Source organism: Vespula vulgaris, chromosome 11 (assembly GCF_905475345.1).
Source record: "Vespula vulgaris chromosome 11, iyVesVulg1.1, whole genome shotgun sequence".
NCBI lineage: Eukaryota > Metazoa > Arthropoda > Insecta > Hymenoptera > Vespidae > Vespula > Vespula vulgaris.
In genome coordinates this window covers 7,122,323-7,149,286 of record NC_066596.1, presented here as the reverse complement: position 1 = coordinate 7,149,286, position 26,964 = coordinate 7,122,323, and the positions used below count along the sequence as shown (strand labels likewise).

Sequence of the window (26,964 nt, the reverse complement as noted above, 5' to 3'; positions counted from 1 at the left end):
AGTGTACAAAATATCACTTTGATATAATAAATAATGGAATTGAGGTAATAAATGAATAAAGACACAAAATGTATTATTTTGGGTTGTTTTATGACTGCTGCATTCTATTATTATTACAATATTAATAAACCCGATACAAATATATTCTGTGCCACATTTGTACTCGTGAATTTTATTCTTTTGAATTTTGCATAATTTTTACGATATTTTTCATTTTAAGCTTCTTTTTAACATTACGTATAATATATAAAATACATTTTTAACTGAACTGAGTACAATTAATGTAACTTAAATTAATTGAAATCATTGTCCTACAATGATCGAGATATTTACTGTATTTTATAATATTTTTATAACTCCATTATTTTTTAAAAAGAATATGAATAGAATATGAACATATGACCAATTTAAATATAGATTATATTATAATTATAAAAATCTCATAGCAATAGCTTCGTTAATCATAATTTAACTGTTCTAGTGCAATAGTTATAATAATCATAACACATCATTGTAATAATCGGATATGTGTATCTTCAATTCACACACTTTTTAAAAAATTGAAATCAAAGATTTTACAGAAATGTTACTTATTAATATTTTGTGCCGAATTAAATAAAATTGTTTGCACTTTCTATCGAAATAATTATAAAAATAAAAATATAAATTTACAAATTATATACTGTACCTTTCATATATAACATATATAAATGTAAAACATTTTTACATATCTTCATACAGTGTATATGTATATAAAATAAAATAATCACAAAATTTGACAAAATATCATAAAATTTTAACATTATTAAGATAGTATTTCTTTGTACACCTATAGAGTGAAGAAATGATATTTATATTAATTAAAACTGTATACATAAAAATGAGCGCCTTGCAATTTGGCACAAATGTTACAATAGATCTAGATCTTTGGTTTCAATAAATGGCTAGTGAGCGCAATCATAAAGAGTTGGAAGCTACACGCAAATAAATATGGATTTTGCAAATGAGTACATAATGAATACATGCGTGTTATTAAATAAAATATACAAATAAATGTTTATTATATGCAAAATTATATGTATATTTAATACATATATTCTATCAAAATCTCATAATTATTCCATAGTACGATTAATAACATCAGTTAAAAAAAAAAAAAACATACTATGTTTCATTACTTCTGTACTTTGTTTTTTGTTCGAGCGATTCTTAGAATAAACTTGATGTGATACTGAAAAAATAATATTAAGAATAAACAAATATGTTTAAGATACATATTTTTAAAAATTCTATGTATACACTATGCTTTGCACTCATCTGCAATAGCCAAACCATTCATTACATAGCTAATATGTTATTACATATATGTAATGACTAGAATAAAAAAAGAACATTGTAATTTGTTATCACCATACAGATGTATACTTAGTGCTACCATTAGGCATCCTGATTGAATTATTTCATAAATTTTAAAATCCTGGGTAATACTATTCACTACAATCTTCTTTTGTACATTTAAAGTAATTAAATCATTTGTCTGCAACTTTATGTATTATTAACGTTATATAGTAATGCTTTAAATAATTAATTAAATGTGTTATTTTCTAAAAATTGCACACTAATGAGATAATAACTTTAAATACATATTTATAAGCTATAACTTTCTGCTTGAATCATAAGCATAATATTACATGTTAAAATTGTTTCTTTTATATACCACATGTCTTTAATTTGAAAAATATAAATGACAGCAATGTCAAACTACCCAGGATGTTATTAGTATGAAATAGTGACTAATCTCATCTTATATGGAGTATTTTTTGTTGGGAGTATATATCTGAAATAGAAGAATATAAGCTAGAAGCTAAGTAACAACTTTTTATAACATTAATTATCACGGACGTGGTACTGGATCATATCTGAAATTTATCTATTCCAATGATCCATATTAACAGGGGATAACCATTACATATCGCATGTTTCATATAAAAATGGAAAAAAGAATATAATAAATAATAAATCTAATAGCTACATAACCAAAGACAACTTAATCATTTTTAACGGTTCATACAGCTTAAATATCTAGAACAGAGCTATTCATAAAGTTTCATTATCCAATACCTTAAAAAAATAATATTCAATTTAAAGGATGCATACATACATGTATCACTCTTATATCACACACATACTGTTGCATTTGCTGAGCTATATATCTCTCTTTCACACAGATACTTTGGAAATGATATAATGTTTCATCTTAATGCAAATATATTTTTTGTGCATAATTCAGATCCTAATGTCATACTGATAATATAACATATATATTATGTAATATTATCTTTTTGATAAAAGCCTCCTGTCCTTAGTTTGAATAATAAAATTTTAGTTTTGACATAAAATTTGTTTGAACATAAAATTTTTCTAATTATAAATAGAAATATATAAATTAATTGATAAAACAATACTTTTTTCCACTGCTAGGGAACAAGCTATTATAGTATGAAATAATCTCTTTCTATCTTAAACATACATATGTTAAAGTGGCAGTTTTCTTAATCAACTTGATAATACAATAAGTATCATCTGTTAAAGTAAATTCTCAAAAAAACAATAAAATTTTTTAAATCGCAAAATGCTGATTAAAGTAATGATATGACAAAATAACATAGTGTCAATAACAAAGACTCTAAACAAAACAATATTTTTCTTAAACCTTCCATTTATATATATCATATATGGTTGTTAAGATAAAAATAAAATGGAATAACGACGTATAGTTCCATTATATCGTATACAAACTGCAGACTTGAGCTCTGTATATGAATGTACTTCGTAATTAAAATGTAATTTTAAAAGTTAAGGTTTGTGATTTATGTTACGATTTATTAATAATAACCAGAATAATGATGGTATGCTGGCCTAGGAGGATGATATGGAGCTGGGCTTACAGGATAACTTGGATTGTATCCTGGTAAGGGAGGCGGGGGTGGAGATAAAATTCGTCCTTCAACTGTGTCAGGTACTATATGCGGGGTAGAAGAACTAGCTGGTTGCGGGCTAGTAATAACACGAGTTCCAGAACTGTGCAAATGATGTGATCTTGAAAGACTTAGATCAACACTGTGTCTTCCACCAGGTGTAAGATCTAGACTAACAACCCGCAAAACATCACTATGAGAATAGGGTGGAGGAGGTGGTGGTGGTGGAGACATGGAATAGCCACCTGTCCTACTGAGATCGACACTTTGCCGTTCGGTTATTTCATATAAATGATGATGATGATATCTTGTATTTTGTACTTGAGCACCAAAACTATGATGAAATCCTCTAGCTGACATATCTAGACCTTGAAGTTCCCCACTATTCAATACAAGAGGCTCAAAATTTGATCTTTCTCTACCAAAATCAGATTCAAGAGGATCATATTTATATGATGTTGACAAATCTAGTTGTAAAGCTTTCTCTTTAACAGAAAGACTAAGATTTTGAGCTACTGAATCACCTTCATCGCTTGATAAATTATCAGTGGGCATTTGATGGTGATGGTGTATATCTTGATATCGTGGATTTGGTGTAGCTGACGGAGATACCAAGTCTTCTTGTGGTATGTGAATATAACTATTTGGAGAAGAAACACGTGGTAAATCTTCGTGATGTAGATACTGTTCGATATTATGTGTTCTTGATGCATTCATATAATCCACAGGTCGGTGAAGATGATAATCCACATGCAAGTGACTAGGCGGAGTATGTCGATTATCCGGTGTAGGTGCTGGTGATATTAATTCATCTTGTTGTTGAATATATGAATCTAAATGACTTGGAGATCTTTGTGGTAATGGTGACTGTAATTGTGTAGAAATAGAATATAAATTTGCATCACGATCATTGTCTTCCAATATTGGACTAGAAACTGCTCCTATGTCTCTCTCAGCAGCATCTAAAGCTGCTTCAACAAGTAAGCTAGCATTCGCACTTTCTGTTCTTCTGTATACACTAAGACCCAGCTTACTACTATCTAGTAGAGATTGTGTTGTAGCAGTTGTAGAGACAGTTTTTTCTTCTTCTTCTTTTCTGCTATCCTCAAATTCATATACATCTGGTGGGACAGATGGTAGATGCGACGTTGGTATGTCCGATGTTGTAGTAGGATTAAATTCACCCAGCCATTTTTTACTTCCTTTACTTTGTATCCTTGATGCAGCATACAAATCTACATCTGTACGTACATCCTCTACATTCGTATCAATACCACTTGGTACAGGCATTGTAACACGAGTAGAAGCACTCGATACTTTAGTATCATGCTCCACTGTATATTTGGATGTAGTATTTGTTCCACTTGGGAACTCCATTATAGCAGGATGTGTAGAATTTGTATTTGTTTCAACTTTTAAACTACTTTCTGAACTACAATCATCCAAAGATGGTAAACTGTTGCTATTATCCTGCTATAAAAATAAATATTGCTTACATTTCCGAATATTTCATATATATTATTATAAATATATCATACATACTTGTGAATTTCTTCTACTCAAACGAGGAGTTTTACCACGTCCGACATCTTCCACAAGACCACCACTATAAGCATCGAAAGTATATGCAACCGATCTTTCGATTTTAGGCATCATTTCCTCTGTGAGACCATGTACCTTTTTATAATGAAATTGCAAACATTGCTTTGTAGTAAAAGCTGCTTTACAACTATTTTCTTTACACCTATGAAAAATATTTTCCATTAAGAGATAGATGAAATTTTTTTCAAAAAATAGCACATAAATATATATACAAAATATATATATATATATATATATATATATATATATATATATATATATATATATAAAGAATATAATATCTTTTAATGAAGTAATTTTATTCAATAATGATACTTATATTGGCACAATATTCTTACTTGAAAGGTTTAACACCACTATGAGTCAACATGTGTATTTTTAAATTACTTTTATTTTGGAACATTTTTCCACATCTATCACATGTTGCTGCTCCTACTACATCTTTATGATGAACCTCTTTCATATGTCGTTGAAGAGCTGCACGAGAGCCCAAAAGCTTTAAGCAAAGTTTACATTGGAATTCCCTGAGTACTTCGGACATATCTATTAAAAATAAATAAATAAAAATTAAATAAGAAAAATATATGTATAAATTATCTGTAATAGTTTATATATATTAATTGTATTCTTACCACTATGCATTCTTTTGATGTGTACTTTGAGTTTTTGAGGTTGACAAAATTTACGTCCACAAAAATCACACAATGGCCTAGAACGTTGCGGATTCTGTGCACATCCATATGTTCTATGCATTTCAAGATAGTTCAGTCTTAAAAAAAATTTTTTACAATACTGACATTGGTATGCACCACGTCCTGCATGTAACTCTGCTGCATGTTTCATGATATTATCCTTTCCTAGAACAGCAGCTCCACATACCTAATATAAAATCTTTTGTCATATGTGTAAAATATAATGTTATGAAAGTAATGTGCAAAATTATTAATCAGCTTGAATATTATTATGCAAATATAAAATTAGTCTACATCTTACCTTACAATGGTATTTTCTAATAGTCAAACTATAATTGGTATCATGAAAAATGCAGCAATGCAAACGATAATATATAGGATGGGTAAAATTTAAATTACATCCACCACAATCTAAGAATAATCAAAGTTAGATTAGTTAATTAAAAAGTTTATTATATCATTAATAATATTATATCAATAATATTTACATACTTGTTTTATCAATTTTATTCTTCCTAGTCCACGCTGAAGACAATGAATCTGCCCAATAAGTCAGTTCCATTCCTGACATAATGTTTTGTGTAGTGATAAGATGTAATTCACCTTGTTTTGTAATTACTGTTACACTTCTTCCTTCTTTTGTTTCAGCTGGTCTCATGTAACGAATCCAATTACTTTTCAATGGATTAGTGGTACTGATATATGAAGTTTTACCATTATTATCTATCTAAAAAGAAAATAAGTAATCTTTTAATATAAGAGCATTTTTATTTATTTATTTATTTTTTTTTAATATAATAAAAAATTTATCACGCTTAAATTTACCTCCCAAATATGTCTCATAGGAAAATCATCTGGTATGTCCATTTCTTTTACAGATTTACCAACTAATGGACCTAATTTGGCATACATGGGAACTGGGTTCTTGGCATAAATTCCAAGACCATGTTCTGCTGTTGTAATTTTTAATTCAAAACATTCAGGTAAAGAATCTCTAGCATACAAAGGTCTGTCTGAATCTACAAGTAATTGTTTTTCTTCCCTCTGTATTTTTGCTTTCGATTTACAATGATCTACAGGTACTGAATCTTCATCTGACTCAAAACCATCATCTGGTAATCTTCCATAACCTTCTGACATAGGATCATCAGATTTTAAAGCCTTAATTACTTCAAGATTTTCTTTGTATTTGTTTAACCAATCTTCATACGTTATAGAGTCTGTTATAGTATATTGAGGTGTATTGAGTGGACATGCATCTTGTAAATGCCGACTGTTACAATCTTGACAGAGTTTTATTGTAATTGCTAATCTATGAGGCTCTGATATATTACCATCAAAGTTTACATCAATTTGAGTTTTATCTATTACTGAAATAACAGATTCATTTTCTACTATATTCAAATTTGGAGTCTCTTCTTGAGTAATGATTCCATCTTGTGGTGCTTTTCGCACATCATGATGCTTCTTATTTTTGTGCTCACTAGTATGCTTGTGCTTTTTTCGTCGATGTTTGTGCATAGCATCATCCAAAAAATCATCAGGCGTATCTCTGACAATATTCTCCTCTCCATCAGTTTCATGTTTTGGTCTTTTTCTTTTCTTTTTTAATTTACGTTCTTCTAAAGCTTTTACATTTTCCGCTTCATCTAACACATTAGAAATTGAACTACTATTTTCCTGAGATTCTGTGTTTTGTTCCTTATGTAATCTGATTTCTGCTTCATTAATTTTTTTATTTTCTGTATTTTCCATATTTTGAGAGCTTAATATATCTCTTACAACTTTGACAACAGATTCATTCATAATATTCTTTTCAGAAGAAGAGACAGCTGGAGTAGTTTGCAGTTGTATATTTTTTTTAGATGTATCTTCTCCAATTTGTGCTACTCCATTAGGTATATCGATACCTTTGCTATTGCAATTTAACTCGTTCTTTTCACTATTTACATCCTTTATAAATCCTATACTATCTATATGCTCAGTCTTTGTCATAATAGATTCGATATTTTTTGGAGCGACACGAAAACATTCTACATCTAATTTAGATTTAGTATCTGCTTCTGTATTTATCTCGGTGTTACAAATAACTGAATTTAGATTTCTATTGGGACTTTTTTCTTCCTGTAACCTATAATCTTTATCTGTTTCCATGTTCTGTGCATTTTTCAAGTGTTTTCTTTTCTTGCGTTTGTCTTTATGATGTTTAGCCTTATTTTTATGATGTTTAGATCTTGAACTACGACGTACATGGAGCTTAATAATGTCATCATGTACTTCTGTTTGTAAAGATTGTATTGTGTCTGTAGATGAAACATCAGGTTCTGGACATATAGAAGTACTTTGCTTCCTTAGGCTTCGACGAAGAGGTTCTTCCGTATCATCTATTGAATTTTCAGTCTTGACAATTTCTGAGTCCCTTTCTTCTTTGCCATTTGTTTTCCATTCTTCAAGACCATTGCATTTATTATCTTGTCTAAAAATAACAAAATCATCATGTACAAATGTCTTTATAATTTACTACTATAAATTTCATAAAATTAATAAAAATTGTTATACAGTTAAATATAACAGTAAAAATTTATTTCGATATATTAATTTCATTCGTACTAGGCGTTATTATTAGAAGTAACACTGATTCGCGTCCGGGTGTTTTTTTTATTTTCTTTTATACAAATGAAAATGTGTAATTACAATAGTAATTAAAATCCTTGAAATATACAATCTTTCTTATCAGTTTCCTCTAATAAAAGTATCAAAAGAAGATCTTGATCTAAATATAACAAGATAAATGCGACTGACACAATTTCGAAAAGTTTGGAAACAAGACCATTATCCCGCGCTTTTGATCAGATATCGATCATCCTCCCTTGCCCCTCCGGCGCGTTGCGGCAAGATGGCGATTCAGTATAACAGACGGTTGACAGTAGAGGGGAAACCCCGACAGAGTGACAGCTACCCCATGCGCGTAGGGAAAGAGAACTCTTTGATGCAAGTCGAGATGTTTAATGCACACCAACAAGACGTCATAGGCTGTACAACCGTTGAACTTACCTGACGATTGATTCAGCAAGATCGAGAAGATAAACTGCGAGGTCTTCGTCCGTCGACAATCCCAGCCTTTTTTTAAGAGATAACCAACGCTTTCCATTTGTAACGCCAATGTGAACACTTCGAAAGTGCTTCACTTTGATATCCGTACTCGTGCCGGAATCACAACCGTGATGGGAGCTTCTCGTTATCCCAGATTCCTTCACATGCTTCGTGCTTTTCTTCGGCATAACTACATCCTCGTCTCCGCCGACATTAAAGTGGCGAAATCGAAGTTAGCGAAGAGGACGCGCGCACACCGATATTATCCTATCCTCTTTATGCTCAACCGCCTGATCGCCGCCCACCCTCGCCGACACCCCGGTCTACCCCCTTCACGGCCATATTCCTGTTTTATCGATCCAGTTCTCCTCGTACAAACTCGTCTCGATTCGGCCGAGTTTCAACGAACTCGATTCTGATCTTGAGTCGAGCAACACTCGGTAACGCCCTCGTTCGTACACCATTGGAAACTTCATTACCCTTTCCTTTTCCTTTTGTCAAGCTCCTTCCCCTTCTTCGCTGTGCATTTCCTTAAGCCTATTTCACATGATAGTTTCAAGATCAGTTTATATTTGAGCAATCGAATTAACTAAAGTTATACAAATTAGTATTATGTAAATGTTCTGTTTCTTTTCTTACCTATCTGTAATTTCATTTTAAATTGCTCAATTCAAGCATTTTTCTGGACAAAAACGGATTATATTAATTCTAGTCAATTCTTACTGGAAGTTTCTAAATATATGTAAACTGTGTAAAACCAGCACTGATTACGTGGTCCTCTCAAGCTGCCTGTCTGCTTTAGTGTAGTTCTTGGTGCCTCTGGTTTAGATTGTCGTAGTCGTTAACCCTTGTATTTCGTATTAAGCGTACAAAATGTCGCGAAGCGCGATTAAAGCAATAAATTGGGCAGCAATAGCAGAAAGAGTTCCAGAAGAACAAAAACAATTATTTTTCGCATTTAAAGCGAAGTCTGATCAATATTTACGTCGGTTAGTCCAAAAAATAGTCTATTACATAATATATTTTGTAATATTTTAGTGAATATGAAAGTTGTGACAATAAGCAAATATATTTAATTTGATTAAAAAAAACTATTATATATATATATGTATATATTAAATATCTTTTATAGTGTAGTGATACAACTGTCAAATGATTCATTTATAAGTTATATTTTTTCTTGCATTTCATTTTTTATTACAGAATGCTGGCAAATCCTGAATCTTCACCAAAACTTAATTGGGATTATTACAAAAAGAATGTGACAACACCTGGTCTTGTTGAAAAATTTCGAAAAGAGTACGAAGCATTAACAGTACCATATCCTGCTGACAAATATACTTCTCTTATTGATAGTGAAGAGAAACAGATGGTAAAGTATTTTATCTATAGAAGTTTGTTTTTTCTTTATCCAGTCATATATAAAAAAGGTAGTTTAAAATATAATATAAATTTATATATAATATATCTCTCTGATATATATTTCAAAATGTTTAGCTTGTTGAGGTTGAAGAATATCGCAGAAGATCTGAAAAACAAATTGAGGATATCAATGCGTCTATTAGTTCTATAAGAGCTATAATGCCTTATGCTGAAATGACAATGGAAGAATTTGTGGAATATCATCCAGAATGTCATTGTGGCGTAGTAAACAATCCATCAATTTGGCCACATACACCTGAAATGAAAGAAGGCGAAGAGGCAGCTTTAAAGCCTCCTGGAGAAGATGATCATGATCATTAATTTATTTCTACAAATTTATAGCAATATTGTAGTCTATAAATATCTAAAGAATATTATTGGCATACAATAATTGATGTTTGAATTAACCTATGTCCATAAAAAACATTTAAGTCCTAATACATATTAAAAAATGTTTTTGATCTATACATTATTGTAAATAAATACATATGATATACAACATGATATGATGCTCTATGTGTAACATGAAATATTTATTGATAAGCTACTTTGTAGTTTTTTTTTTTTTTTACATATTAAAGATATTTTGCAGAAATATATAACTTTGTGATCCTTCGATATATGCAACTAATTGCAATGAATGAATGATTATTTTAAACAAGTGATTAAAATATATCTCGAATAATTAATAAAAAGTTAACATTTATATTTAAAAGACAGAACTATATCCACACACACACATATAAATTTATTGAAATATTTATTTTAATCTATATTTCAATTTGCTGCTTCAATTGAATTTTAAATGCTTAGAAGATTTCGTGACTGAATAAAAACACGGAATATACCCATTTTGCTTTGACAAAAGATATGGTACAATTCATTTGTAAGTTCTGATTGGCTATCTCTGTATTGGCAATTAAAATAGTTTTTAGTTTATAAATTTATAATTCTAAATTAAATTAATTAATTGAAAAATATATTTAATAAATTTTCTTATATTATTTCATATAATAAAGAATTTGTCTGTTTTCAACAAATATTTTGAATGCAACCTTAACAGAATAGGGATCATAAGAATGGACTTAAAGTTTGTAACGTACAGTATCAGAGTACCCATACTGTGAACTATTTTGTTTATGCAAATGTTCAGTATGCGTTTGCTACATGGTTTGCGAAAATCACGCATGTTGTGCGCTGATTAGCTTATGCTTCTTTTTTGATTAATCGATTGCACAATATTTAGTACATTTCACAAAAAGTTATTGTCGAAAAAAGGTAATATTAATGTTAATAATAAATTATTTCCTAATGTTATGCGTTACAGACATAGAAGGTGTCTACATTTCGATACGTTGTTCTTTATAATTCGATCTGTCCGTTTCCTTTATAGTTTAATATTAAAAATATTTCTATACAAAAGTGTGTGTATATATATATATCACATTCATATATATTCATATATATATTTATATATATATATGCATACATACATATATATATGAAACTTTAATTTATCTTATAAATAATTTTATATTTCCGTAGATATACTTTTGTCTATTTTTTTTCGAAATGATCTGTTCAATTACATTTTACTTTACGTATTTGGTTATGATACGTTGCTTTTTTCGTAATATTTGTCCTAATCAAGATTATTTATGTAGAATTGTTTTTTTTGGGCAATTATGACATATATTAAATTGCTATAAAATACAAGCTATGTGACTTTAATTTTCATTGTTATCATTGAGCAACAGAAGAGCGTTTTTTATAATACATAATATATTTATGATAATAACTAAGGAGTGGAAATAATTATGCATCTTTGAGAAAATGTTTGAACATTAAAATAGTTTTGTGAAATAATATTATGATAAGAGAATGGTCGTGTAAACAAATTGAAATATCTGTGTATATTTGTGTCCCAATGTGTTGAAAGAACAATGTATTTGATTGCATCTATCTATTTGCGAATTAATGAATATAATATACTATATATATTATATTTTTATTATTTATATTTTGATATGTCTAAGTATTTTAATTAATCATAGGTTATATCTATGAAATATAGGTCATGCAGACCATCCGCAGAGTAATGTAATGAATAGCTGTGGGAGCTTTAATACTAACACGAAGTTACGTGGACTGAGGAACTCAGAGACGCTTGAAGAGTCTCCTTGTAATAGTCAAGGAAGTGATATTGAAAAAGGAGAAGGAGGTACTTTGACTAGCTACGGAATTAACGAGTTTAATGTCCCTCGTGGCACTTTGGTCATTTGCCAACGAAATTCCAACAATTATTTATCAGATCATTCATTCTCCAAATTTAAACCAAGGTATATATTTTATTTTAATAAAATATATTTCTTCATTGCCTTATTATCTACATGTAATATTATATTATATTTAATGACTTTGAAAAATTTCGTTATAATGTTCAAATCTTATCGTAGAATTAGTGGGATACCACGCAATGAACCTCGAATGGCTCGTGGTAGCAGTTCAGGAGATCGTGGCAGAGGAGGCTTACGTGGCCGGGGTTTTAAGAAAACATCTGAACGTGATGCGAATACAGAATCCAGTTATCATTCTACACCTAAACCCAAGTTTCAAGAATCGCTGAAAAATCAGGAAAATTCCCAGAACAAATACTATGATGATAAAAGAATAAATGGTTCAAATATATTATTTTCTATAGCTATATATCTGTCTTTTGTATTCGTGTTAATAATAATTGTGTTGCATTATAGAGGACTCCAGAATTTCCAAACTTCTGAGGCGATTATGCCGTGAGGATGATTATGATCATTTCATGATGCTTTGCAAACAAGTACAAGAAGGTATACTAGCACCTGAAAATCAAAGATATATACGACGGAACTTAGAACATATCTGTGAAAGCTTATTAGATATTTTACATTCTGGTCCTGGACCAGATGCAAAGCAACATGTGACAAAATGTTTAGGTCGTATCGGATATGTCGTAGATCAAGATTTCAAAAGGTATTCATAATAATTTGTTATAAATTTATAAGTAGAAAAAATGTTTATCTTCGCGGTGAAGATTAACTTTATTTTTGTTATTTTAGATTTATAGAATGGACTTTTAGTAAGTATTCCTTGGAAAGAAAAGATGACATAAAATGTCTTCTAATAAAATCTTTTGTTGAAATGCTTAAATTGGATGCAGAAACACCAAGATTAAAGGAATTCTCAGTGGTATACATAAAAAAAATTTTTTTTAATATACAAAATATATTTAAAAAAATATATGTTTTAGGTATTCTTTGCATGATGAAAACAAGATATATAATTATAATTTATTTATTTCAGTCTATGATGTCACAATTGCAATCAACATTGGAAAATGTTGATAGATCAGATTTATTGGTGGCAACAGTGGATGCCATATTATTATTAATTGAATCATATCCTGAGACTTTTTCCAATCATTTTCGTGATACAGTCGATATTTTAGTGGGTTGGCACATAGATTCAACACAACAAAGATCCATTGTAGCTTATGCAAGTAAAAGCTTGCAAAAGTTACGAACATTTTGGATTGCAGATTTGCAATTTACATTGACTTTATTAGGACAATTTTTGGAAGACATGGAAAGTTATGACGAAGAATTAACTATACCTGAATCTGGCAGAAATTCACCTAACGACGAAACATCTCCAACACCTAAAGAATGTATACTTCGTATTACATCTTTGATATCTGTATTTAATACTGTGACTAAAAGTATATCTGATCATTTGAATCCTAATCTTACACCTAATGTACAATGGTCCTTTTTAATGGATTGCCTATCAAAGATGTTGAAAACTGTAGTAAAAGCAATTGAGTTAAATGAAGGTTATGAGGAGTGGTCGCAAAATCTTATTGCACCATTTGAAAATACTGAAAATGTAATTAAATGTGCAAGGCATATGCATTCATCACAAAAGTATATTGAAACACTTTTAAAAAGTTTTAACAAGGAAGAAATTAGTGAAGAGAATTTAATAAAGATGCTCAAATGTTTATATATTAACAAGAGAAATGATAATAGAAATTCTAAAATTATGCTTAATAAAGATATCCTAACAAAAGAAAAGGAACAATCTTTGATGAACATACTCGCTTCAATGGAATTAAAAAGAAAAAAAAATGTTGATCTGTCAGAAGAAAAAGAGGAATTGATCATGGTAGCAAATGAATGTGCATTTTTGCTCCTAGGATACATTCAAAGTCGCGTAACTAAAAATCACGATCTACTTTATAAATTTATCGATCTTCAATTGCAAAGAGTCAACATTTTTTGGGATGATACAATTATTTCTATGTTGAATACTATCTCAAAAGTAATAAAAGAGGTATCAGCAAATTTACCTTTGGAACTGGTGCATAAATTGCTTGGAAAAAATTCAACCTTATTAAAATTAAGGTTCAGAAATTCTATATCCATACAAAGTGCTAGCCTTGGTGTATATCACAGTCTCTTGAGTTTGAAGAACATACCATTACTACAAGAGGCATACAGATATATATTAGCTGATTTAGAAATGGCTTACAAACTTATTCTAAGAGATATTGATTGTTTAGTCATAGACAATCCTTTCACTGATGTGCAATATAAAAAGTCAGATGCAGAAATTGTTATTATTTTTATTCTACGTGCACTTTCAGATATAGGTAAGATATAATAATAAAAGTAGACATATATCATTTTCATTAATGTTCAAATATTTGAAATCTTAATTACTTTCCAGCAAATGCAAGTAATTCAATAATTGGAATGTGGGCATTAAAACCAACTATCTTAGAACTTCTTGCTGTTAAATTAAAACCATATGACCCAGGATTATCTATTGCCAGTCCACTGCTACAATACAGCATTTTGTATTTGCTTTATGCACATTGCTCTAGGTAATGTCTTTTTTATATTCTTTTTTTTTTTATAAATATATATGAAAAATATATTTATTTTATCAATTTAAAAATACATAAGAATTGCTAAATATACAAATTTAATAATTTTTTATTAGAAAATTTTTTATTTATATAAAATTGATTATTTAAGTATTAAATTTATTAAATTAGAATATTTTATGTAATTTGAAATTCTTGCAGGTATAATCATTTTGTACCAAGCTCTAGTTTAATAACAGGAACAACTGCATGCCGCCCAATAGATATGTTTCCTGGAACGTTAGATGTACCAACTACTTCACCTACAAGCGGTCATTTATCTATAATACTTAATCTTATAGCAAAGACTTATAACAAAAGAAGTCCAAATAGAACATTATTACTTTTATCTAATTGGATGCAAGAGATTTGTATACAATCTGAAAATTACATTGGTATTTTGAGTAAAACTAAGGAATGTGAAAATGTTATTACCAGTTTAATTGCTTGTGGTGCTACAACTGATCATGATATTTTAATTGCTATTTGTTCTATTTTTGAAATTTTATTGAGTTCAAAAAATGTTGTGTGGCGACAAGAAATTTATTCAAGTATTGTTGACTTTGCAATGTTACATCTGACTTCATATGACAAGCATGTACGTGAAAAGTATAGTCAACTACTTATGAACGTGCCTCTTAATATTGTTATTCCAAAATTGAATAAAGAATGTTTACCGTCAGAAACGAAGGTAAGTTGTTTTTATGAAATGAAATATAAAAAGTTTTACATTTATTCTAACTCTAAAAAATTTTTTTTGCATTTAAGTTGCAACTTTATGAAGAATAAAAATACAAAATTTTTTATTTGATTATTTATATATATATATAAAATTATATTTATATATAATTATAATTATATATATATACAAAATTATATATTTTCTATTATAGTATGTTTTGTGTGTATTTCGTACGTGTATATTTTCTAGAAATTTCAAGAGATTGAGAGTTATTCATTAGAATCTTTAATCCTTGCACAAAGATTACACATGAGAGGTAACAACAATGGGGAAATGCAAGCACAATATTTTAAAACCTATATGGCATTTTTATTGCAAGAACATTATATTGATGCATCTGGTTTAGCTGAAATATTTACTTTGTGCTGGCCAACAGTGTAAGTTTAAATCTTTAATTTTTATTTTTTAATTATGTTTATTCATCATTAATTTCTCAATTATTTATTAATTTGCATTTAAAGGTCTGAAAATGAAATAATGACAAAAATGTATGCACTGGCACTTGCAAATTGTTCTTTCTTATTTTTTTGGTGTGGCCTAGAAGCTGCACAACATTGCGTGATTAATAAATTGCGTACTTCTCTTGGGAAACCACAAGAAACATTTACAAGTATTGAAGGAGCCTTGAAAATTTTAGCTCGTGAGATATCATACAATCCAGAAATAGTGAAAAAAGATAATCGTGGTTTAGATTATCTGTTGCATGAGCACACACGTGTAAGGCTTTTTATAGAATTCCTGGAACATTTAGAAAGAGTTATTCACAATGCTGCAGAGGGATGTGCAGTAGCATTATCACCCTTATCAAAACCAGTACGAACTTTCTTCCACACTAATAAATCTACATGTAAAGAATGGTTAAATCGCATTCGTTTGGCTTTATGCGTTGTTTCATTACATTCGGGATTGGCAACAGCAGCTCTGAGAAATGGTCAAAGACTTTTAGAAGATTTAAGTATTTGTGAAAATACTCAAGGTATTGAGTTCGAGAGAGCAACTCTTTGCACAGCTCAAGCTATGGTTATGTTAGGAGAAGCAGAAGCATTACAAGGACTTTATATTTATACGAAAGAAAAGGATAGGAAATTTCCTTGGCTGAAAGCAGCAATGGAAGAAGCTGCTGGTCATTATGAATCAGCTGCTGAAAATTATAAACAAATTATCGAAGAGCATTGGTATACCATGGATGAAGATACAAGAGGTGCAAAAATAGATGGTGACAATCAAGTAGCAACATTTTGTATGCAGCATCTTACTAAGTGTTATAGAGCTGTTAACGATTGGTTTCAGTTGGAAACATGGAAAGTGATAGAAAGTGATATTCTGTCACAAGAAAAAAATATGCTCCTAAAAAAGCAGATGATGGAAAATATAGTTCCTCAGCAGGCAAAATGTCTAAAAAAGTTTGAAGCTGGTGAAATTATTTCTATGGAAGAATTATCTAATTGGAACCTATTGGATGAAGAAACGAGAACAAATTGGAGTTGTGCCAAGACTCTTATTGAATGCAATAACACATTAACTAATATTGCAATGAGTGCTTATATCAATGAGTATAAAACTTCGTTCGACAAAGACATACAGAGATGTCAGAAAGTAGCTGCAAAAACAATGGAGGAAGGCTTAAGAAATGTACCTTCAGAATATCTAAGTGATTCTGTATTAATACAATATTCTGCTACTGGCTTGAAAAATTTATTAGCTGGAAAACAAAACAATGTATTCGAATTATATAAAGAGGATAAAATTAATAATTTGAGTACTAATATTTTGACACAAATTTTATGGTGGTCAGATTATTTCTGTAAAACAAATAATGCTATCTCTAACGAAGTGGCTAGCTTGAGATTACATGTGGTTCGAAGTGCAAGGAAAGAAGGCAATTTTAATTTAGCAAAACGGGAGATGATAAAGTACTTTGAAATTGAGCAAGACTTATTCCAGATCAAAGATATACAGGACTGTACTTTTACAGAGATTATAGAAAAAATGCTTACAGAATCTATGCATGTAAAATGGTCTAAAAATAATATGCGCGCGTTTAGAGAATTTGCAAAATTGCTATATGATATGGAAAATATAGAGGAAGCATTGAAAGTATGCAGTGCCACATCACTAGGAATTTCTCAATCTATTGTAGGTGGAGAACAATTGGCAGACTTAAGAGAAACAGGAACTAAACTTCTACTCACTCTTAGTAAATGGATACAACAAGATGCTAATATAACTGATAATCATCAGTTAGAAGATTTATTACGATTTGAAGCTGTCCACAATGATGGTTTAATGAATAAATTGTTTGGAGATACAACAGATTTGATACCTACGTCAGATATGATAATTGGGAAGTTAATGCAGTTAGGTGTAAATCAATGTCCTGATCTGCCTTTAGCATGGTCTAGCTTTGCAGCATGGTGCTACAAATGGGGTAGAAAAATTGTTGATAATTCCAATTCTGGTCAACTTACAGATACAGATCGAATAAATATACAGTCTTTGTTACCTATAGATATTACAGAAAATGATCTTAACGCGATTTTTTCAATATTAAGTCAAAACAAAACCATTCCAGAAGATGAGGGTGATATAGATACGAACGATATAAATACATCAGAGATGATAGAAAATCAATTACGAAATGTTCCGATTTTATGTCATGCTAGTAATGAACACCTTGGAATGTTAGTTGATATATGGAGGCAAGCTCAGAAACGAATTTATTCTTATTATGAATTGTCTGCAAATGCTTATTTTAAATATTTGCAATTAGCAAATAATGAAAACAACAATTGCGATACTATCACAGCTACGCTAAGGCTTTTACGTCTTGTTGTTAAACATGCTCTAGAACTTCAGAATGTACTTGAATCTGGACTTTCAACGACGCCCACTGGTCCATGGAAAGAAATTATACCACAATTATTTTCAAGACTTAGTCATCCAGAAGCATATGTGCGAACCCAAGTTTCCGAACTTTTATGTAGAGTGGCAGAAAATTCCCCCCATTTGATAACTTTTCCTGCTGTAGTAGGAGCTGTTTCTGGCCAAAGAAAAAATTATGACAAAGTGGTTTATGAAAGGGCAGAAAATGATACATCCCAGCATAATGATTTAGATTACATAGAAGAGGATAATGAATCTACTTATAACGATGAAAATCAAGGCTTTATGGATGCTTGTTTTGCGCAATTAGTTGATTGTCTATCTAATAGAATCCCAGATTCCGTTAGTCAAGTGAAAATACTTGTTAAGGAACTTCGTAGAATTACGCTGTTATGGGATGAATTATGGTTAGCAACATTGTGTCAACATCACACAGAAATTAGCAAGAGATTTGAACAGCTTGAATTCGAAGTTCAAAAAGTACAAGACAATGTTTGGCTTACCCCAGAAGAGAAAGATAAGTTAATTGCTGAAAAGCATAGGATCATTTTGAAACCAATAGTATTTATCCTTGAAAATCTTTTAGCAATGACATCTGTATCAGCAGAAACTCCACATGAAAAAAGTTTTCAAGACAAGTTTGGCCCTACGATTCAAGAAGTAATTAGTAGATTAAATAATCCGAAAAATCCTGCAAAACCTCAAATGGCTGGATTGTCTTTAAAACATTTAGAAACGAAATTAGCGCAACGTGTACAAAAACGCACTACTTATTCATTGTCAATGACAGATATTAGCCCAGTATTAGCTAATTTAAAGGATACATGCATCGCTATGCCAGGTGTTGCTGCTATTGGCAATAAAGTTGTTACTATTAAATCTGTTGATAACAACGTACAAATATTACCAACTAAAACAAAACCAAAAAAGCTTATGTTTCATGGTTCGGACGGTTATACTTATACATATTTATTTAAAGGATTAGAAGACTTACATCTTGATGAAAGAATCATGCAGTTTTTAAATATATGTAATACTATGATGTCTAAAAACAATGATACCAAGAAAGTTTATAGAGCACGTCATTATTCTGTCATCCCTTTGGGTCCACGATCTGGTCTTATACAATGGGTTGATGGCGTTACGCCATTATTTGTTCTTTACAAACGTTGGCAACAAAGAGAAAGTGCAATGGCAAATAAAAGTGGAAACACAGCAATTTTGCGACCTTCTGAATTGTTCTATAATAAATTAACTCCATTACTGAATGAAAGAGGTATCGCATTGGATAATAGGAAAGAATGGCCTCTTCAAGTGCTTAAACAAGTATTATCAGAATTAATGGCAGAGACTCCAAAGGATTTATTGGCTAAGTTAGTAAATTTTCTAAAGTATTATTGTTAATTCAAAAGTAATATTGAATAGTATTAAAAATTTATAAATGATCAATATTGCTTACATATAAACTTTGCTGAATTTTAGAGAAATCTGGTGTAACAGCATTAATGCGGGATGTTGGTGGCAGGCAACTAAAAATTATTCATATTCTGTTGCTGTTATGTCAATTATTGGTTACATTATAGGCTTGGGTGATAGGCACTTAGATAATGTATTGGTTGATCTTAATACTGGAGAAGTGGTACATATAGATTATAATGTATGCTTTGAAAAAGGAAAGACTTTACGTGTCCCAGAAAAAGTACCTTTCAGAATGACGCCCAATATCAAAGCTGCACTAGGTGTAACTGGTGTCGAGGTCAGTTAATTTACATTACTTATTGTATTGATATTTTTACTTATATAGGAATTATGTTTCCTATTTTATCTTAGTATTACTTTCTAATTTGGTATAATTATATTACAGGGTATATTTCGATTGGCCTGTGAACATACTCTTAGAGTTATGCGTAGAGGACGAGAAACGTTACTTACTTTATTGGAAGCATTTGTATATGATCCTCTGGTAGATTGGAGAGCTGGAGCTGATAATAGTATCGCAAGTTATGGAGCATGCCAAGCTAGAGCAAGATGTACTGGTATAGGACGAAAACAATTAGAACAGGAACTTACACGAGCTATGTTTGCTGTTAGAATAGCAGAAATGCGAGCAGAATGGCTTGCAAACAGGTATATTCTTGAGATATTTTTATTTAGCTATTTATATATTACAAGTTATATAGTTTATTTATCTCATAATTATATGTCCTATAGGGATGAATTAGTTAAAACTTTTCCTTTGCTGTGTCATCACTTAACATGTTGGATTGAGGCAACTGAAGCATCACAGCAGTGTCAAGATTTATTGCAAGATAGACATCAACAACTTGCATTAGTAAAAGAGGCTCAGGCAATGGGACGTAATCATGCTTTGTATTCGGTGGTAAAAAGATATAATACGTTTAAACGAGCAAGAGATGCGCATGAAAAAGCCAGAATAGGATTGAAAGAAAAAATAGATGAATGTGAAAAGCAAATTAACATGCACAATGTAAGTTCTTTTTTTTTTATTTGTATATAAAAAAATGTAAACTACAATTCATTGAATTTTGCAAATGATATTCTTAGATTGCATTGGCTTCTGTGAGAGGACCACAACTAGGCCAATGGCTAACGGAATTAGGAACATCAGCTACACGAGAAGATCATGTTGTTTTTGATCTCGTTAAAGAATTTCTACAAAATGCTGGTCAAAATCAAATGATCCTTCAGTGTGAGCAATCTGAGAATGAATTAACACAATTAGCTACTCAACAGTCTATTCTTATTCGTAGTTGTTTGGATCTTATGAGTCAATATTCAGCAATATGTAATCTTTATCCAATAAGTATTGTTTCACAACATCGTACTGTTGTTTACCATGCTTGGGCAAACAAGTTGCTGGCATCAGGAACAGTGGAAACTTGTCATGAAGTCATAACACAATTTGAAGCAAATTTTGGTCAAATTAATGGAAATAATTCTCAGGAACAACAAATAGTGACATTTTCTTATCATATGCAAGCCATCTTGAATGAAGCAAATGAGAGATTTAAAAAAGCTTATGAAAGGATGGTATCTGAGGGTCTACCAGAAGCAATTAGTAGAATTGAAAAGGCATATACGGAATCAAGAGTTCAGATTACAGGATTTTTAAGACGTGAAAAAGGTGCAGAAAGAGCACTTGAGTGCGTTAATATAACAGCGCTTTGTGCTTTGAACAAAAGATATTTAATGATGGAAGGAGCTGCTAAATGTGCAGGAGATTGTTTAGTTGATCTCACATCACGGGAAGGAGATTGGTTTTTAGATGAAATGAGATTGATGTCATCATTGATATCTGAACTTGTTACATTGATACCTGAAAATCATAAAACGAATAACGATCCAAAAATATCCCTTGTATTGAAATGTCTTAAAAGTGCCGATTCTATCTATAAAGGATTACAAGAGCTTAATTATAATTTTCATACAATTATTTTACCAGAAGCCATGAAGACAATTATTACAGAGGAACCAACTGTAATTAGGATGATAAACGAATTAAATGAAATAATCATATCGACAGGAATACCCCTAGGTGATATTCTTAGACAACTGGAAATACACCTTAGATTTACTGTAATGGAAATGGAGAGTCCACATGCTATGGTACAAAATTTAGTATCTAATATGAGATCAAGATTCGAAACGTTGCTATCTAGACCTGCAGATATTCAAGAACTTAATCACGATGAAACATTAACACCCGGTCAAATGCTTTTAATGGGTTTCAATGGATTGTTTGAAAAGTTACAAATGGAAGGTAATGCTTTGGTGATTACATTGAGTTCCCTTGATATTCCACTAAATTGGAAAAAGATCGATCAAATCAGAGAAGCTAAAGAAATGGCTGCGCCTATATTTAATAAAGCAGCACGGCAAGTTTTAGAAGATATTTTCCTGATAAAGAGATTATATACAATACAAGAATTTTTTATAATGTGTAGAGATATCGCTACAGCATTTAGAGGGGAAATGGCAAATGTTTATGACGACGAAAGATTAAACAAGCCAGTAAGAGTATTTACTGCAGATTATGTCTCGAGACAACTCCTTGGAGTAACGACCCAAACGCTCGCCATTGCATTGTGTTTTCTACTACAAAGAATGGGATTAAATGTTACTACTGAAATTGAACAAAGAGATATTGGAGCAGAGAGCAAAGTTTCAATCGAGGAATTATGTAGAAAGATGGTTGACTTATGTTTAAAACAAGGTTTGTTTACGGGATCTGTTTTAGCTCAAGCTAGTGCATTGAGTAGTACGTTAGAGAGCGCATGGAGACGAAAGCAAAGTGCAAGACTGGCGCAACAAGGTGTTGAATTAGCACGAGCTAGTGTGCAAAGATTGCAACTCCAGCTAACAGCACATAATTGGTTACACGAAGATAATTTTCTACTGAGATCTAATATGAGTCCCATAAATCCATTAAGTAAGTTACGTTGATGTAATATTTTCAAATTGATAATATATATATATATATATATATATATATATATATAGACACACACACACACACACATATACATATTTTTTGTTTTTAGATCGTTCCGCCTTTATGTTGGAATTAAGAAAAACAGCTGCAGCTTTATCTAATTTACAATCAAGAGTATGCGAGGCACGAGAGCAGCAACAAAATCTGGTGTCCAGCGCTATTCAGCGTTTAAAATGGGCTGCTGGTGCAAATCCAGCATTAGGCGAAGTCATGTCTGCATTCGACAATGCGGTGTTATCTTCGTGTGAAAAATTAACGCAACAACATAATCTCGCAGCTGCTGTTATCAATACTTGTAATTCTATATTACATTACGAAGCATTACGGACTAGAACATCGGAAAGTGTTACCCACGATGCAAATTTTATCAAGCTTGTTAAGCATTGGGAAGAGAGTTGTTTGTTAACAGTAAATTTAACAATTACCGTTAGTCCAATAGAAGAAAGTCTTATTGAATTGTTACAGTTAGAAAACAATGTCGATGCTAACTGGTTGAAACAAGCAGAGAAACTTATTTCTGAGGCGATCATTGATACGCAAAAGAAATTACAAGAAAAGCAAGATATTTTACACAATGCACATGATTGTTTAAGAGGACGAGTGACAAGCCTTCAGAATATACTTGCAGAACATCATAAATTAATGTCCGATGTTCGAGTTCTATTAAAGACTATGGTTAAGCAAGAAAATATTATCGGACTGCAAGAATTTTTAAATACTTATCGATCATTCACCGAAACCTTATCTACGGTCGTGAAAGAACTAGAATCAGACAATTTAGATCCCACAAGAGGCATTGGTATAAAGTCTGAATTAGAGAATATGGCGATTATGGTACCGAACTTATATAACGAGTTGTTGGAATTTGCTAGCGAACACAGATTAAATCCAAATAAAGGATCAGAGAAAGAATGTTCTCTTAAAAAGAAAGCTAAATTAATGAGACAAGATAGCGTATGTCTTAGTCCTAAAAAGGGAATTCCTTTAGCTAGGGATCCAACTACAGGCAAAGGTGTGTATGTCTTTTACGCATAAATATATTATATTATTTCATGAAAAATATTCCTATAAAATAAATAACCTATTCGTTTATTTATAATAGCTGTTCAAGAACGAAATGCGTATGCGCTAAATGTATGGCGACGCGTGAGAATGAAATTAGAGGGACGAGATCCATATCCAACGCGCAAGTATACGACGGCCGAACAAGTGGAATATGTAATACGTGAAGCACAAAGCACTGATAATTTAGCTCTCTTATATGAGGGCTGGACACCATGGGTTTGAAGGAACGAAAGCAAACGCAAACGCGTTGATGGTTAAACTCTCGTCTCATATGGTACTCTAATTTGTACCATTCGGTGCTCTACAACGTAGAGGCAAAGACGTCTGTACGATCAGGTGTAATACGACCTGGTGATATATCACCTGGGAGAAAAGTCAACACAAGTCCGGTTAATGGTCGGCTGTGCCAACGCAACGAAAAATCTTGCGAGCTGACTAAAACTACTCTGGGCTCTGATTCTATGATTATCTCAAAACGATCGTCTATGTTGTTCGTACAATCCTCTCCTATCTTACTGGTCATGGTATTCTATCAGATTGCTTAATGCTCTACTTCAATAAGCTCTATCGTATCTTTCGTCTTTGTTAAACGATGCAGAAGAAAACATATGTTTTTGGAAAGTTTTAACAGAGTAGAGTTCAGAACATAATGTTGCAAGTAGGGTGGTTATTATTGAAAGAAAGGGAAAACTTGCAGAATGTATTGAAAGAAATCTTATTCAATGTTAAGCCTGCAAAAGTTTTGATAAATAAAGATAAAGTATTGATACAAGTAAGATGGGAAACTCCAAAAGTTGAAAATTGAGATAATACAAGTGGAACGCGGTGGTCTGTGTGAAAAGAAGGTATATAATAAATGATTAACAAAAAGAGAAAATAATACATTAATACCCAATTGGTACAGGTAAATATTATGTTTACTGTGTAAAAGTCTAATACATTAACGTTGATACGTCACTTACAGCTGAACAACAATATGGGAAGAATAATTTGATCGACATTGGGTATTAAGTTTCTTTTTCCTAAAGTTTAAGGTATTATTTAATCAAAGGTTTATAATGTTTGGGAAAAACATAGAATCTGCCGGGTGTTTACAATAATGAAGTATCAATGAGAAATATTAATGAGAAAAATGTTCAGCTGAGAATCGTACTGAGAAGATCTATAACGATGTAAGTGTCAACGACTATGATGATCGTGATAACAGCATCTATGACTATAATGTACAGCATGAGAAGCACTTTCTTGTCAGAATACTATAAATCTGATGTCGTTATTTATGAGTTTCATTGCTGATATATGTTCAGTAGAAGATCACTTTATAATTTATAACAGTACAATTTATAATTTTATACGCATGTATGCAGGAGCGACGTGCAGACAGGGTAGTAAAATAAGATCATGGATAGAATTAAAAAGTATAATACTTCACTTTTCATATGCAAAAAAGTACATCTGGGTATTCAGAGGGACCAAGGTTGCTATAAAATTAATAGATTCTCCAATTTTTAAATTGATGTATGAACGCTCAAATGAAATTTCGTCTTTACTGATTTCATATTAATACTAATAAAAAAAAAAGAAAAAATAAAAAAAAAAAATAAATAAAAAAACAGATCTTATATCTCGAAAACCTATTAATCTTCCTAATCTAAATTAAAAGAATCAAATTTTTTTAGTTCATTATTCCCCATTGGCAATAGTATGTGTGAATATATTTTTTCCAATTGATCACTATTGTAAAAATCCAATAAGTTATTGATAATTTTATTATATCTGATATACAGAGGAACAGAATTAACTACCCAGAGTGCAGAAATTATTGATCATTAAATAAACCATTAAATACTAAAATATTTTATATTTCTGTATAATGATTATAAATTTTTGTGAAGAGTCTTATTTCAGATAAAACTTGGAGATTTTATTCTTTGACGTTTATCCTGTCACACGTTCTGTGGTATACATGGCATTGCAATTTTATTTAAATGCAATATTAGTGTTACAATCTATTCAGTTATGAACTCTCAATCATTTTCACATAACATAAATATCTTTTATTTAATAAAATTTTAATCCTCCTACACACACGATGTTGTATATTGATCAGTGATTTTATTTTTACAATTATTAATTAATAATAAAAATATGAAGTTTTATTTATTTTTATAGCACAGGAGGGTTGTTAATATTTTGTTCCACGATGAAATTCAATTTAAAAGAATTATTTAAAAGATCTTCATATATTTTTACAAATAGTTATAATTATTTAAAAAACAAAAAGGTAAAGTTTGATTCTATTTTTTCCCTTCAAAAATGAATGCCCAATATACAATAAATAATAGAAGTGCAATAACAGAAAATAATATTTGATATTATTATGCATTAATTTCTCTTAAGAAATTGTGGAATATTAGACACAATATAAGTATAATTTCAAAAAATAACATCAAGCTATTCAAAAACACTACCTTCTATTTTGCTATCTTTCATTAATATTTTGTGCATTTTTAAATATATATTTTATTTTGAAAATATCTTAAATATTAGGGTAGAGACAATTTGTAATAACTTTACTTTTATAGATTATCAGTTTCAATTAATTCTGTCATATGGGTATTCAATCAAGGGATAAAATAGTTTTTATTATATGTATTTTCACGTATTAAAATCTCATCAATACCAAATAGAAAAAAAACTTCAAAATTGTTTTTACACCCAAACTTCTATATTATCAGTGTGTTTTAAAAGATCTATTCTCTAGAAGCTTAACGAATTTTCTTGAGAATTTATGTTATGTTCTATACATTAAAAATATTTTTTTTTATTTCGTACGTTTAAACTATCGAATATTTGTAACAATAAAATTGAGAGCAAATTATGATCTCTTCTTGCTTATAATAAAAATGTTTGTTAAAACAATAGTGCGTTTATTTTGTAGTATCGAATAATGCTGTATCAACCAAGATTATACTATAATTATATTAGTTTTCTACAAGAATTTTTGATTGCTT

General features: G+C 30.5%; 3 protein-coding genes across 5 annotated transcripts; 2 read left to right on the top strand and 1 right to left on the bottom strand.

Moving 5' to 3' along the window:
- Positions 1-69: 69 nt before the first annotated feature.
- Positions 70-8,808, bottom strand: LOC127067719 (uncharacterized). Of its 2 annotated transcripts, none has more exons than XM_051002994.1 (8): positions 8,327-8,808; positions 6,098-7,748; positions 5,765-5,999; positions 5,574-5,683; positions 5,213-5,459; positions 4,919-5,123; positions 4,521-4,722; positions 70-4,451 (listed from the first exon to the last, which is right to left on the bottom strand). In XM_051002994.1, the coding sequence occupies exons 1-8, from the start codon at positions 8,551-8,553 to the stop codon at positions 2,886-2,888; spliced, it is 4,443 nt and encodes a 1,480-aa protein (XP_050858951.1). In that variant the 5' UTR covers positions 8,554-8,808; the 3' UTR covers positions 70-2,885. The 2 variants fall into 2 exon arrangements, with proteins under 2 accessions (XP_050858951.1, XP_050858952.1); XM_051002995.1 differs by having other exon boundaries at positions 70-4,448.
- A 140-nt stretch (positions 8,809-8,948) lies between these two features.
- LOC127067732 (ATP synthase subunit d, mitochondrial-like) lies at positions 8,949-10,291 on the top strand. Its single transcript, XM_051003022.1, has 3 exons — positions 8,949-9,354; positions 9,569-9,737; positions 9,863-10,291. Exons 1-3 carry the CDS (start codon positions 9,239-9,241, stop codon positions 10,106-10,108), a joined length of 531 nt encoding a protein of 176 aa, XP_050858979.1. The 5' UTR covers positions 8,949-9,238; the 3' UTR covers positions 10,109-10,291.
- Positions 10,292-10,919: 628 nt separating this feature from the next.
- Positions 10,920-25,563, top strand: LOC127067806 (serine/threonine-protein kinase SMG1). 2 transcript variants are annotated; one of them, XM_051003158.1, is made up of 16 exons: positions 10,920-11,065; positions 11,862-12,126; positions 12,244-12,464; positions 12,541-12,793; positions 12,880-13,009; positions 13,124-14,471; positions 14,549-14,705; positions 14,910-15,438; positions 15,679-15,866; positions 15,951-19,745; positions 19,855-20,128; positions 20,237-20,499; positions 20,584-20,860; positions 20,938-22,822; positions 22,935-23,897; positions 23,988-25,563. In XM_051003158.1, the coding sequence occupies exons 2-16, from the start codon at positions 11,891-11,893 to the stop codon at positions 24,170-24,172; spliced, it is 10,704 nt and encodes a 3,567-aa protein (XP_050859115.1). In that variant the 5' UTR covers positions 10,920-11,065; positions 11,862-11,890; the 3' UTR covers positions 24,173-25,563. The 2 variants fall into 2 exon arrangements, with proteins under 2 accessions (XP_050859115.1, XP_050859116.1); XM_051003159.1 differs by having other exon boundaries at positions 10,932-11,065; positions 11,842-12,126.
- Positions 25,564-26,964: the final 1,401 nt, after the last annotated feature.